The following is a 15,835-nucleotide window of genomic DNA, read 5'->3' as shown; positions in this document are numbered from 1 at the left end:
ATCTTACTTTTATTTTAATACAAACTTCCGTTTATTTATAAATGATATAAATGATTTATTTAAAATAATATGCTCTACAAATTCCTTCTTAAAATCATGTTTTAATTAAAAAAAATGAAGGGGAAATCAATTAAAATTCTTACTTATAAAAAGAAAAAAAAAAGAGGAAAATATGATGAAAACTCTATTGTGAATGAACTTTTTAGCTTTTGTAAGTTTTTACAATCTATTTTTAGTTCAATTTGAATTAGTATAAACTTCGTCTTGAAATATTTACCGTAGTCATAAATAGGTATTTATATAGTTATCGTCATCTAGGCCAACTGTAAAACGCATTTTTTGTTCTACTTCTGTGGACGATATCTATGCCATTAGTCGATGAGAAGCCCGACAAAAAAAATTAAAAAAATCTGATGGGAAATCTATACTGCTTCTTTTTATGGCTTTTAAATACATTGAAGTGCCCCTACTTGGGACAGTATCCAAACTTAGAACATTTTGCCGAATTCAGTTTTGAGGAGTAGTTAGAAATGTAAAATTTCCGAAAATTTTGAAATGGCGAAAAAAAAACCGGTTTTTTACCGGTTTCTTTCGGGAAAAATTGGAAAAAATAGAAAATTTGATTTTTTTATGAATAAAATTATGGTTTCTTAATAGCTCTGTGTTTCTTGGAACATATAAAGAGTTAAGCATTAAGAAATATATGCTATCCACTCACCTGCTTAACAGAAATACACATAAAGGTAAGATCAATTAAAACAAAAAAAAAAAACTTTTTGTTTTATAACTGACAGCTTTCATGATCAAACACCAGAAATAAGTCAAGTTGTCATTCAACAAATAATATTGGGTAATGTGTGTCTAATCGTAACAATTACATTTTCTATTTTAGATTGCCTTTGAAACTTGAAGTATTAATTTAAATTTTCGACTTTCAAACATGACTGATTTTTTTTAAAGAAAAATAATACAATGTAACTTTACTGTGAAAATGAAAGCTATTGAGTTTTGATTTTTTCCAATCCAGTCTCAGATCAAAGCAAAACTAAATTGGTGTTTCTTAAGCTAAACCAAAACGTAAACTACAGTTTCAGTTTATTCATACGGACGTGCTAAGATCAGTAGTAAAAGTAGTCATAGCAGCACTTTTGAACAAATTTGAGTTATTATAACCAAGTTGTTCTCTGTTTCGAATTTTACTTAATAAATAAAATATTTTAGGGTCATTTGATCATGAATTATTGTTTTGAAAAATTCTTTAAAAAAAAGACATCTGAATCAAATATATGGAAGAGCCACACTTTAAAATACAATATCTCAGCTTGAGCCCACCTGCAAATTCCCCTTTTTTGCTTAGCACGGCAGTATACAGGGTGCGGCAAAAAATATATCGGGCAAAAATTGTATCATCGAATGAAAGAAAGGTAATTTCATTTTAATGAGTGCTTAGTTTATTTTTGTTTCTCTCTTTATTAGAAAACAATTTACAATATATTACCTAGTTCACGTATTGTTTTCGGTTTTCTTACAATTTTTAGCAAAATACCTGCTATTTTAAGTTGTTTAACCAAGTAGAACGACAGTTCGTTTGCGTGTTGTCTCTCGACAAACAGTATTTGAAACGGCATTCAGTTTCAAGTAGCTTGGAAATGATAATTGGGAATGGGTACAAAAACAAACAGTGAACATTTCAGTTAATCGTCAGGCCATCCAAAAGTGGGTTCAATGAAATCCTTGGGTTTCCGCGAAAGCAATCGTTTGTGAGAATTTGGGACCGATAAGTACGACTAAGGGAAAAAACACCTCACACAGAAGTTTTACGAGTTCCAAAAAGTTCAGGCATTCGTATGACTCCAAAGATGCCAGAAACATTTGAGACGGGCAAGTCCACGCTGGAAAAGATACCTTTCACTGATTTACCTTTCAATCCGCTCACACCCCCCAGAACCATAGGATTTGGTCTGTAGACACTCCAAGCGCCTTAGAAAATGTTAGATATCGCCAAAACCCGAAGTCAGGCTTGGTCTGAGATGGAATCAGCACAAACGACAAAAAATCTCTAGTTTTTTGTGGATGAGGGGCATAAAATGAATCAAAAAGTGAACCAGAAGGAAATTTTAGAAGTTATTTTACTTCTGTGGGCGTAAGAACACTTCAGCATTGCAGGCTGGACATTTTCCTTTACCTCCACACCGATTCATATGGCCAAAAAGACAAGAGTGGTGCAAGGCGCATTGTTTTTGACATGATATCATCTTTAGAGTGGACGCTCTACTCGCTCGACCTCAATCCCATTTATTACACTGTATGGCCTGTTTCAGAGTCAAAGATCTACCCTAAACTATACATAAGTTTGGATTTTCTAAACCAATTGCTTTAAGGGAATAGGATTGATTAAATGACTTGCTACCGGTTGAATGAAAATTTCAATAAGGAGTCACATCTCTGTTTAACTGCAAAAGGCTGCTAGTTTGAAACCAATTAAATTTATTGATTGCTAAAGGTCTTCTCATATTATTTTTTTTTGTTTTGTTAATTTATTTGTTTTTAATAGAGTTTCTTGGGAAATTGCTTGCCCGGTTTTTTTTTTGCCGCACCCTGTACATTTGGTTCGCACAGTCAGCAGAATCATAGTTTTGTGATTAAAGTTATGCTTGTTTGTTTTATGAAGAATGAAAATAAATTCTTCACTAAGTTTATTGGTTTAAGCTTTTTTGTAAAAAGTATTGTAACGGATCCGGTGCGACTTCCAACTTTCTTGAAAGGACGACACAGTTCTTGATTAAAAATACAGGAAATTTATTTACTCTATGTACAGGAAAGATCGTCAACAACTGCTAAATTAATCATCAGCAATTAAGCAAATATCACACAACACCGTAAACTCAACGGTTACACACGTATTTACTTCCAAATACGAAAAACAACAGCTCCAAAGGCTTCATAAAACAGAGCAATAAATGCTCTCCAGCGTTCCGCTGCAACGATTCACAAGTAAAACCTAACTCGAAACTGAACTCACTTTTTATCACGCGGGACGCTTTTAAAAAAAAACATCGAAAAGTTTCCACATCATTCGAAATGCTTCTCGAAATGCGTAGACCGTTATCTTATTTCATTCACAAATTTTATCAATAAAAAAAAAAAGAAATAGGGGATCGTATACCTCAGCCGAATGTATAGGGGCTGTATATTCAATACAGGAAACTATTTACAGGTTACGTTACTATAATGATAACTATTTACAGAATTTGTAACAGTATTATTAAACATTTTTTGATCTATATGCAAATTATATTGTCATACAACAACTTGATATAATGATAGACAGTATTTTAACATAAAACGGGGGGGGGGGGGGAATTGCATCAGAATTTAAGCGTGAGAAAATTATAATCACTTTTTGCTGAAAATTTCAATTAAAACCCCGAAAAGTTGAAATAATTAATTTTTTTTTTTTCAATTTTTCCGAAGTGGAAATTTCGGAAAAAAAATGTTTTTTTTTCCGTTTTTTCGGAAATTTTCCGTTTTTTTTCCGACTGTTTTCATCTCTGGGAGTGGTACACCTGTTGGTATTTCCCCAGTAAGAAATAAATGATGTTACAGAATAAATGAATAGTTATCTATGAGGCTATTTTGTGAGTTGAACTTCGATTTATCAGCTTTATGGGTTATTTTTATGATTTAGAAAATTTCGGATAAATATGCGATTTTTAAGTATGGAAATAACTTTGATTACCTACGCTAACTGAGCAGCATTAGTTTGAATTTCTTTCACAATTCATCTCGGCTATGTACCTGTCCCTTATTTGGACGAATTCATTCGCACCGAACTAATTCAGTTGAACTGATTTATTCATAAATTTGAATAAAAAATACGCTCCAAATACGCTCCAAACTAGGGACACTTTCCAAGTTAGGATACTAAGTCATAAAAAGTGCCTATAAGCAGTTGCGTAGTTACAGTGTTTGCCGCCCGGGGCGGTTCCTCAATTTGCTGCCCTTTCGTTGGGAAATAGCCAATACATTAAACTGTCAAGGGTATTTAAATTGGAACTAAAAATTTCATTAAAAAAAAAGACATAACATTTTTCTACAAACTTACAAAAGAAAAAAAAAGAAGGGGGGGGGGGCGCTCTCATGGGAAATTTCCGTAATTGACGCCCGACTTTAGGCTTTGTTTGATATTGATAATGTTAGGAGCAAAAGGAGGCAGAGGCAGGTTTCCCTCCCAAAACCTTTCTTCAAGCTTAGGAATCTTTCAGGAGGAAAAATTAGCGGGCTGTCTCACCCAAGGTAATTTCTATGAGCAAAATTTTGGGCTCTCTTCGAGGACATTAGGAAAAGGGTCTGAGGAGTTCGGCTTTCCTACCTCGGAAATTTTTCAAAATGGAAGTTTCCGTAACGCAGTTTTAATCTTTGGAGACGTTACATGGGGGGAGGGGGAAATAAAGTACCGTTCTCGGAAAAATTCCGAAACTAAAGTCCGAAAAACGGATTTTAAGCTATCTTTAATCACGTTATGAGATAAAACATAGTCAAGCTTCAAGCGCTGTTTTCAAAAATTGATATTGATGAATCAAAGTTTTAAAAACGTAAATTTAGGCTACATATGGAGGCTTTAGAACGGAGGGTACGAGTTTTCTCCAGGAAAGTTTTCAGAATTAAAGTCCTATAAATGTACTTTCTGGCTGTGTTTGCTACGTTAGAGGACAGGGTTCGGGGTTCTACCCAGAAAATTTTAAACATTGAGGTTTAAAACCGTATTTCTAAGCTATCTTTGGTGATATCAGGAAAAGAAATGAAAGATTCAAGAGCTCTCCATCCTAAAAACATTTGGAACCTATCTTTTACGCTGTTGGACTACGGAGTGGAGGTGGGAAAGGTTCCCAACTGGAATTATTTGAAACTGAATACGCTAAAAAAAAATTTAGACTATGCTTGGCCAAGTTGAGGGACCAAAACAAATGTTTAAAATTAAATTCGATTACCTTCCATAAGGAATAGACTAACATGTGATCCAAAGTTGTTGGATAGGTTTTCTACTCTCAAAAGCGAGAAAACAGAAATCCCTTTTACTTCTTTTGAATTAGAGAACTCTTGTTATGCAATGAATGAAAAATCAAAGTAAACCCTGCAACATATAAAGCCACCTCTGTGATAAGCAATAAACTGTTTTGTGTACCATTTTTCCAATCCCCCTCCCTTTCTTACTCTTGTCACCATTTTCTTGAAGTTAAAAAAAAAAGTTTTTGTTTCACTAGGAGGTTTTTAAGAAACTCTCACATAAAATCCAGTGTTAACCAGTGTCCTCTCTTACAACGAAAATTGGAAAACTTCATTGTTTTCTACCTCCTGGAGTTAACTTCTACAGTCTAAAAACTACTGGTCCCATGACTGTCCGCTGCCGCCCCCTCAGAAAAATACAAGGAATGGTACTGATATGCTATCAAGAAAGATTTTTGAAAGCTTTTAAAGGAAGCAGAAAGTATTGTATAAAAGTAATTTTAATCTGGTAGTGAGAGACACAAATCTTACATGTCGAAGATTTTCTTTTTGCCTGCAGTAACAGATTAAAACTATAATTTCCTTACTTGAAAAATACGTTTATTTTTTAACATCAAAAGGGTTAATTTGCCGCCCCTCAAAAAGTGCCGCCCGGGGTGGACCGCCCCCTCCGCCCCACCCTAGCTACGCCACTGCTTATAAGGAATATTAAGGAAATAACGTGCATAATTGTATTAACAAAAACGTAAAGATACACAATTTTATAAAGTGAGGGCTATTTTGATGACAATGAATGTGTCATACCATAACATGAAAGTTCATTTGTCATTGTTAAAAAAAATTGAATCTATTGATAAGCAAAAGACGTTTTCCCAAAATATTACTATATGAGCTCTTTTAATGAAAATGAGTCTCAAAGTATAGATCAGGCTAATTTATTTGTAGTGAATTTGACGTATTACGAAGGAATAAAAACGAATGAAAATATGTGAAACGAGCTGATGTTGTGCATCACATGACTTCCTTTTACTCCAATTTAATGTCATTTCCACATTATTGGCAATTTTAATGGTGATTCAATTGTTTACTTTCTAAATATCAACAACAGTGGCCAAATTGAAACCAAATTTTTAAAAAAAAATCGCTAAATTTGTCGGCAAGTTGGCGACAAAATTTAGCGACCAAAAGACTGGCGCTATATCGCCAATTGTCCGACAAATTATAACACTACTTGAGTTAACATGGAATTTAACAATGATTTGCCCCCAAAAAGCAGCAAAAGACTCCCTTAGGAACATCCAAATGCAACCAAAAAAGAAGGCGCACAACTAAACTCCACTAGCAATATACGTACCAAATTTCAACTTTCTAGGACATACCGTTTTTGAGTTATGCGAGATACATACACACATACCCACATACTTACATACGGACGTAACGAGAAAATTCGTTGTAATTAACTCGGGGGTCGTCAAAATGGATATTTCAGGTTTCTGTACGTTTCTAGGCATATATCCACGTGTGGTCGGGTCGAAAAAAAAACTCGACATTCATTCGGGGGTGAGAAAAATGGAAATTAAGGCCGATTTTTGAGTGAAATTTTTTTCGCGAATACATTACTTCCTTTTACCAAAAAGGAAATATTGTATTCACGAAAAAATTTTCACTCCAAAATCGGCCTTAATTTCCATTTTTCTCACCCCCGAATGAATGTTGAGTTTTTTTTTCGACCGGGCCACACGTGGATATATGCCTAGGAACCTACAGACATTCGAAATATCCATTTTGACAAGCCCCGAGAAAATTACAACGAATTTTCTCGTGACGTCCGTATGTACGTATGTATGTGCGTATGTGCGAAGGTGCGTATGTGTGTATGTGTGTATGTATCTCGCATAACTCAAAAACGGTATGTCCTAGAAAGTTGAAATTTGGCACGTAGACTCCTTGTGGGGTCTAGTTGTGCACCTTCTCTTTTGGTTGCATTCGGATGGTCCTAAGGGTCTTTTGCCCCTTTTTGTGGGGAAATCATTGTTAATTTCGATATAAACTCAAGTGGTGTTATAATTTGTCGGACACTTGGCGATATATCGCCAGTCTTTTGGTCGCCAAGTTTTGTCCCCAACTTGGCGACAAATTTGGCGATTTTTTTAAATTTTAAATTTGATTTTAATTTGGCCATTGTTGGTGATATTTAGAGAGTAAACAATTGAATCACATTAAAATTGCCAATGATGGGGAAATGGCATTAAATTGAAGTAAAAGGAAGTCATGTGATGCACACATCAGCTCGTTTGTAAAAGGAAGTAAAAAGGAACTTGGAGAGCTAAAAAAGAGCTCTGTGTTAATAATTATTTGGGTTCCCCAATTGCTTTTGTGCTTCCAAATGTAGAGGGGAAAGCAGAAATATTACATTCTAAAGAATTAAGAAATCTGGAGAGACATTCAATGTTTTCAGCGGCAAGTTTACATTTTGAAATAATTGAAAGTTCACAGAAATACATTATTTCTATCTAATAATAATTTTGCATCATTTGGTTGTAAAACAAACTTTTTTAAAATGATATTTGGTATCCGAAACTATTATCTATTGCTGAATACATGAAATAAAAGAAGACGCCCCAAGTTAGGGAGGGGGGGTCTCTAACTTGTGACAATGAGCATTTTTTAACCGACGAAAAAACGGAGGAGGTTCTCAATTCGACACGTATATATTTTTTTTTAATGTATGACCACGCATAACTTTTTACAGAACAGTCTGATTTTGATAATTCTTTTTTTATTGGAAAGGGTATACCCCGAAGGTGGTCCCATAAAAATTTTGAAAAAAAATTCCTACCCTAAGGGTGAGAAAAGGGGGTTGATTTGTTGTTCACTCACAGATTTTTAATGTATGACCACACATAACTTTTTACAAAATAGTCCGATTTTGATAATTCTTTTTTTATTGGAAAGGTTATACCCTGAAGTTGGTCTTATATAAATTTGGAGAAAAAATTCCTACCCTAAGGGTGGGAAAAGGGAGAGATTTGTTGTTCACTCACAGATTTTTTTATATATGACCACACATAACTTTTTACAGAATAGTCCGATTTAGAATATTCTTTTTTTTATTGGAAAGGGTATAGCCTGAAGTTGTTCCTATATAAATTTGAGGGAAAAAATCCTTCCCTAAGGGTGGGGAAAGGGGGGGGATTAGTAGTTCACTCTAAAATTTTTTGATGCTGAATTGGGTATAACAAAAAAAAAAAAAAAACCTCACGATGAATGAGATGCAGACTTGTATGTCTCTCGTGTGTACTCTCTTGAGCAGGTAAACGACAGTATCTGCAGAAATGAGTTTTCGAGATATTTGAAGAATTGTGCGCTGGATTCAGTACTATCAACTGGGAAATGTTGGAATTATATTTTTTTTAGCGGAAACCAAATAAGTTAATTTGTACAACAAAGCTAACGTACAAACAATGATGACAAAATGCAAAAAAAAAAAAAAAAAAAAGATAAAATTGCAGTTATAGCCCTTTACCTGCACACGGCAGTGTAGACCTCTCAATCTCTGGTACTTGTGATTAGGGTTAGTTTTCAGTTCCAGTCGTCAAACATTTTTTATATTCAGGATTTGTATGAAAAAATAGGGCGAAGTTTAGTGATGGTGACATACTATTTTTAACCGACGAAAAAACGGAGGAGGTTCTCAAGTCGACACGTATATATTTTTTTAATGTATGACCACACATAACTTTTTACAGAATAGTCCGATTTTGAATGTTCTTTTTTTATTAGAAAGGGTATAGCCTGAAGTAATTCCCCTATAAATTTGAGGGAAAAATTCCTACCCTAAGGGGGGGGGAGAGGGGGTGATTAGTTGTTTACTCCAAGATTTTTTGATTCTGAGTTGGGTATTACAAAAAAAAAAAAAAAAAAGCTCACAATGAATGAGCTTCAGACCTGTATGTCTCTCGTGTGTACTGCCGTGGGCAGGTAAGCGGCAGTATCTGCAGAAATGAGTTTTCGAGATATTTGAAGAAATGTGTGTTGGATTCAGTAGTACTAACAATAAGTAAATGCTGGAGTTATATATTTTTTTCAGCGGAAACCAAATAAGTTAGTTTGTACAACAAAGCTAACGTAACAAAATGCAAATTCGTCAGCAATTTGTGTTATCGTAGAAATATCGATCACAGTAGGAAAATGCACACGAACATCTTTATACAGTGCATTATTCTTTAGGAGCCACTGCAATGCCACTTGAAGTTTACCTATATCAATTTGAAACTCCCTAGAATGTTCTAAATTTTCACGACTTTCTACTACGAGCACTAATCCAGTTTGATTAGGTTCAAGCGGAAGTTGTTCCGCCAGCTCGACCACACCCTGAGCAAAAAGGATTGCCTGCCCTTTGCACCAGTCTTGGCTCAAACGATTTTGAACTTTTATTATTTTAAGAAATGGCACTACTCTGCAAATAAAACGTTTCTCAATTTCCGATAACTCATCAATTTCTGTAGGTATTGCAGCTACCGACATTTTGTTCCAATAGGCCTGGGATGGAGTTTTATGTTTTTTAATATTGTTTGAGCATCGTGAACAAGTAATTATATTACCTAAAGCTACCAGTTCGTTAGGCAAAATAGAGCCTAAATTTTTAGTTTGCAATTTCCTACGTTGCTGAGGATACAAATTTTTTTTGCATATTGAACACGACAAGTCAGCATAAACATTAATTGATTTCTTAAAGTTTTCTGCGTTACACTGGTTTCTTCGATCGCGAGCTGCTTGTCGCATGGCGCTCAGACGATTAGTTCTCTCCTCGGAAGATTCGTGAAGTACCACCATTGCTGAACGGTTACGAGCAGCATCCAAACGCAGTATACGTTCGTCCTCAATTTCATTTGAAACTCGCTCTCTTATCAGATCTAAACGACGAGCGCGCTGCTTATCACTTTCTTGCAATAACCTATCGGTATTGTAGCTTCTCATTCTAGACAGTCTTTCCTCGCGCTGACCTAAACTCTCCTGTGAATGTGTTAATGTAATTCTCTTTCTGTTTGCTTCCAACCTTTTTTCTTTCTCATTAATAGATTCTTCTAAACATCTTTTCCTCATCCGAGCAGCATTTTTTAGGCCTACCTATGTTAGTATATAAAGCCTGCTTTTTTTAAAATTATTTATGTAACACAACAGATAATTGTTAAAATATGATTATATATATATATATATATATATATATATGTTAATAACTAAAGTAAGGTAGGTAGATATTTTAAAAGTAATCAAAAATATAAGCATACAGATTATAGCCACATTAGTAGCTTATAGCCACAAAAAATTATAAAATAAAAACTTTTTAACAAAAAAATTGAACCGCCGAAAAAACTGAAAAGCAAAAAATAATAAACCATTTTAATTAAACCTTATTAACTAAGTTCTTAAACTGATGTAAGTATACCTAAGTATATATTTTTGTAATAATTTAGAGTTTTTAATTAACCTTAATAACTCAGTTCTTAAATTAATGTAAGTATACCTAAGTAGTTTTGAGTCGGTGCCAAACAATAAATAAAAAAAAACCCCTAAATTACATAAATTTAAAGAAATAACCAAATAAAATTAGCAATGTAATGTAAAATGTCCGGCGATAAACATAAATGTTTCAAAAAATGCTCCCTCCACACGCCATCATTAAATCATGAATACTAGTAGATCGTATACAACAAAAAGTACCTCTCGTTGGAGCTTTGAAACCTTTGGGACCTCGCACGAGAGAGGCAAACAACCAGTGAGAAAAATCTTCAGGATCATGTATGCAATTAACGGCTACAGTTGTTATGCCATACTTACGCTGAATAATACTATGACCCACAAAACCATTTATTTGAGCTTTTAACAAGATGAGAAATCCTTCTTCAGTATGATGAACAATGATATAAACATTTTGACTGTTGTATATGAGGCAAAAGCTCAGTAGCAGCCAAATACTCGACACGTGCTTCTTCGAGACCACTCGACGACGTTCGGGTTTAACTTCGTGAACGCTCGGCATTTTCCGGCGAAGGGGCGTGTCGCCATACGCCACCGCTGCGCCTCACGCTTTACAAAAATAATTAATTTGCTTGTTTGGCACCGACTCAAAACTACTTAGGTATACTTACATTAATTTAAGAACTGAGTTATTAAGGTTAATTAAAAACTCTAAATTATTACAAAAATATATACTTAGGTATACTTACATCAGTTTAAGAACTTAGTTAATAAGGTTTAATTAAAATGGTTTATTATTTTTTGCTTTTCAGTTTTTTCGGCGGTTCAATTTTTTTGTTAAAAAGTTTTTATTTGCTTTTTTTTAAAGGAACATATCTACACATCTACATACCCGTGTTAGAAGGAATAATTTTTAAACAAATAGTTTTTTAGACATTTCCCTACACATTTATATACACTGTTAACAAAAATCTGAAAGTTCAAGTTAGTTTTCTGACTGATTTTAATAGAACATTTCCGTAATAGCTTCAAAACGTATTTTTTTTCCTTACAACAACGGAAATATCACGAAAGGAAATAACGAAAACGGGATTTTTCCATTTCTAGGGTTGCCGCTATGCTGTACTTTGTTAGTATTCTGATTAGCCTTCAAGTTATGATAAACGTCACTTTTTGATGTTGCTTTTTAAATTGCACTGTTACATGCTGTTAATTAAAAGCGTATTTAGAATAACAGCTCAGATGTCGTAGACAAAATAGATAGCTTGCTATTTCATGTCTGGAGAGTAATATACTCGTATGTCGAAATTGTTTTTACGCCTTTGGGCTTTGTACGTTTGGAAAAATGTTCGCGCCATTTTCAGACAGGCAGATGTGTTTTTATCCCCCTGGTGATTTGTTGTGGGTTTTACTGAGTCAGTATTAGAATATTATTGTGGTGTATTATTTTGCTTAATACTTCGAACACTTCTATTCGTTAGTCATATTGTGTGTTCTAGCGGTGTGAATAGTTTTAGGATCTCGTGTTATCCATTTAAAATAAAGGCTATTTATTGGATTACTTGTATCCAGATGCAATGGAAATACTTAAATTTAGCACCGCTGGTCACATGTAAGTATTGTTGAATATCTTTGTACATGTTAATATACAAATGTATTTTTCTTGTTAATGCATTTGATAGAATTCCGATGATAGCTGATTTAGAATTTACAGAACTATTATAAAGTTATTGTTTTTGCTCTAACGCATTGTATTCTTGAAAGTCATTAAACCATTAAACGCCAACATTTCGTATTAACCGGGGATGACCGTGGTGTGCGAGCAAGACAGAAAAAATCACTCTTTTTTTTTTTTTTTTTTTTTGACAGATTGAAAGTAAACATTTTAAATCTCTAAATAAAAGTATTTCTTGCTGTTATATTTTTTGCGAAAAAGCATAGCACATCTTTGAAAATACGATTAAAATTTTGACAAGAATAAGTTTTCTTGACTGCTTAGAAATCTGGAAACATTCATTACTCCTTTCCGGATTTCATTCATAACAATTAATATAAAATACTTAATTTATTTTATTGGGATCTCATCCAACAACGTATTTGAGATTATTGCAAGTTTCTTGTAAAAACATTTCGGGTAAAACGAACTGATTGATATGTTTAGCCTAAGTACAATAATTATGCTCTAAAAATCTATGTTGCTATTCCAATGAGTGAAAAATGCGGAAATCACCGGGGGGGGGGGGGGTATACATCCTCTGAGTCAAAAATTCTTCACGTGTATGTCAATGATTCTGCTTTTAAACACAGTAAATTGGTATACTCTCTATCAGGTATATTATTGCATGATAAAGTCAACCGGTTTTTAACGGTATTTTATTTGACTCATTCTTCAAATAAAAATATTCTATTTTTCATATATGCTTTTCCATGCCACCCCAGACAATGTACGACGAAGGGAATATCGAACAGTATCAGCAGGGATAATTGGTGTCATATTCAAATCCATCAATTTTTCTGCTGGTACTATTTGATTACTTTGATTCATCTGAAGGTGTTGAAAATTTCGTGATAGATGTTTGAAAAAGAGCTGTATGGTAGGTAAGATATCAAGCAAAATTTTCACTTAAAATATATTTGAGTAATAAATACAAATAAAAAAAAATATAGTTTTTGAATGGTTATCTATTTTTTTATTATATATCATTTTAAAGATAGGATAAAAAAACGAGAATGAAATTTCAGTAAAATATGTGAAAATGAGAAACGAAAAAATAGCGCAACGAAAAATCAAGAACCGAAAATTCTGTAAAGACACAGAAAATTTAAAAACGGAAAAATAGATCAACGGAAAGAAGAGAAATGAAATTTTCGATAAATCACGGGAAATTTATAAACGGAAGAACAGAACTAAATGGAGAAATGAGAAATGGAACTTCTATTAAGTCACGGAAAATAATTTAACGGAAACGTAATATTTATGGCAACTTTGCTGCCGCTACTTTATCCGTTATTTTCAGGAAATTTTTTTAACAGTGTATACAAGTATAGTAAGCATAGGCAATTGTATTCTCAAATTTAAAGAAAGGCGAGGATTTTGATAGTGTCTACGATCTAAAATTACTCAAAACTGCATAGGAGGTGCATAAAGATAGTGCATTAAACGGATAAAGAAAATGCTTTTAATAATCTGTGAAAATTATTCGATCTCAAAATTCCGTAAATCAATTTTACCGAATTTCCCTTTTTTGCGAATTCGCATTAATTTTACTTAGCTTGCGAACATGGTCACATTTTTTTTAGGCTGGGGTGGAAAAAAAAAAGAATTTCTGATATTGGAAACGTAGAAGTAGTTTCCTTTTCAAGTGAAAAACAGCAAAAAAAAAAAAAAAATTTTTTTTTACAACTCCTGTCGAAAAATGTTACTCTGACACAAGAACCCGGCTCAAAATAAACTGTTCCGCGCAGAGAAGCTAAAACTATACAGAACAACAGTATTATGTGTCTATCATCTAATGAACTGCCACATTACAACTTGGTTTTTATTGGTTGTGACGATACCAATACTGACATGACAGGAGGTGTCATTCGTCGTCTAGATTTAAAACTAAACAAACCGATGTAGTGGTTGATTTTGTCTGTTGTATACAAATGAATTTCATTCATTGAGAAAAGTAATGCAAAATTTGAACGAAAAAAACGAATTAAACGCAAGTCTTTTTAGTAATTATCAGCAACCCATCAAAATCTAAGAAAATCTACCACTGGTGAAGTTAAAAAATATATTCTTAAAGAATGTTCCTTCAACTTTGAATGGAATAGATCTTTGCTCACATTAACAATATATATGTATGAAACTAGTGAAGATGTTTCCTCCCAAGATGTTTATTCTTAATAACTACGATTTATTTTTGCCTCCCTTTAAGCAAAAACAGAAGTAAATATTTGACCCCTTGCCAAAGGGTAATAAGAAATTCATTTCTGATTGCTGTTGTAAAAATTTCTTACTAATTTTCTTACTATGACGTATCACTGGTTTTACTTTTCATTTCAATTAACCATATTATTTGTCAAACTGAGAATTGGAAATTAAGGAAAAGTTCAGCATCGTGGGATTTTTTAGAAAAATACTTCAGCATATTGCTGTTTACTTTATTGGGTATAGATAATTAAATTTAATCAACTGTCTTAAAAATCCTTTTTATAATTAAGTTAAAGTAGTGAAAAATAAAAATAATGAACAGGGCAGAAGAGAAATTCAGTCAGCCTGGCCCGAAACTAGGGGCTGGCCCTTGGGGGGGGGGGGGGGGGTAGACTCCTCAAAATCGGAGTAGTATAAATTCGATAAGATTTATGCGGGACGTGGGAACGGTGACCAAACTGACAATCAGCCAATCTTCGCTATCGGCGGCCATTCTAAGAGTGTGTCTTTAAAATAAGAAGTTCCGTCCGGAACAAACTAGACGAGACAATTTTCTCGTGTTACAACAATGACTTTCTAGCATCTAGCATTAGCTAAATACTTCTCACTTAGCTTTAAGTGCAAATTAAGTCAAACATAACTTTTTAGCCTAATATCCCGTAAAAGTAAAAAAGAAGTTCTTTCAAGAACTAAACGAGCCTACTTTCCCGTATACCAACATCGACTTTCTACTATCTAGTCAATATTCTCTTAGTAATGTAAGACCGCAAATGATGTATAGGAGGAGGTAGCTTCTGTGTTGATAATTCTCATAATAATAACAACCATAATAATAACAAATAAGAAACAGCAAAATTTAGTTCTTACCATTCTGGCAGATCTTTCATCTCATCCCTTTTGCCTTTTGAAGGAATTAATACTACTTTCTTCAAGGATGGTAATCCTACGGAAGGTTTTTTTTTTTCTTATATAAACAGTATTATATAGGGGAAAGCGGGGCACATGTGAACACTTTTTTTCATTCCCTTATTTATCAAAAAATATTATCAATTTCTCAAAGCAAAAGCATCCTCATGATTGTACAGTCTTTTCTTTGTACTCCGGAGTTTTTCCAGATTTTTAAAAAAATTATTTCTTTACTTTATAGATTTTTTTTTGAATGTCGTCAATTATTTACTTGTGCCCCTATAGGGAGTACATGCGAACAAGCCTAACGCACATATGAACACGTTTGAAAGCCGGACGAGCAATATATTTCAACGAAAAACCCTTCGGTATGAAACATACACGTATATACCAATTAAAGTGAAGGGTTTTTAACCTTTAATCCCCTGTAATAGTAACCTGTGTCGGTTTAAATTGTACAGTAACTGTCAATAAGAATTTTATTTCGAACTATATAACTCTGCTCACTGTCAAATTTTTAAG

General features: G+C 33.6%; 1 protein-coding gene across 1 annotated transcript in view; it reads right to left on the bottom strand.

Annotated features, from left to right (window-relative positions):
* The window catches only part of LOC129226735 (acetoacetyl-CoA synthetase-like), a 161,268-nt gene that overhangs the window by 63,200 nt on the left and 82,233 nt on the right, over positions 1–15,835 (bottom strand). Inside the window, exon 8 of the mRNA XM_054861364.1 lies at positions 15,275–15,350. Within this exon, the coding sequence (XP_054717339.1) occupies positions 15,275–15,350 (76 nt within the window). The remainder of the gene's footprint in view (positions 1–15,274; positions 15,351–15,835) is intronic.

The sequence above is a fragment of the Uloborus diversus genome, chromosome 7 (assembly GCF_026930045.1).
Source record: "Uloborus diversus isolate 005 chromosome 7, Udiv.v.3.1, whole genome shotgun sequence".
Classification (NCBI taxonomy): Eukaryota; Metazoa; Arthropoda; class Arachnida; order Araneae; family Uloboridae; genus Uloborus; species Uloborus diversus.
This window is presented reverse-complemented; position numbering and strand designations above follow the sequence as displayed.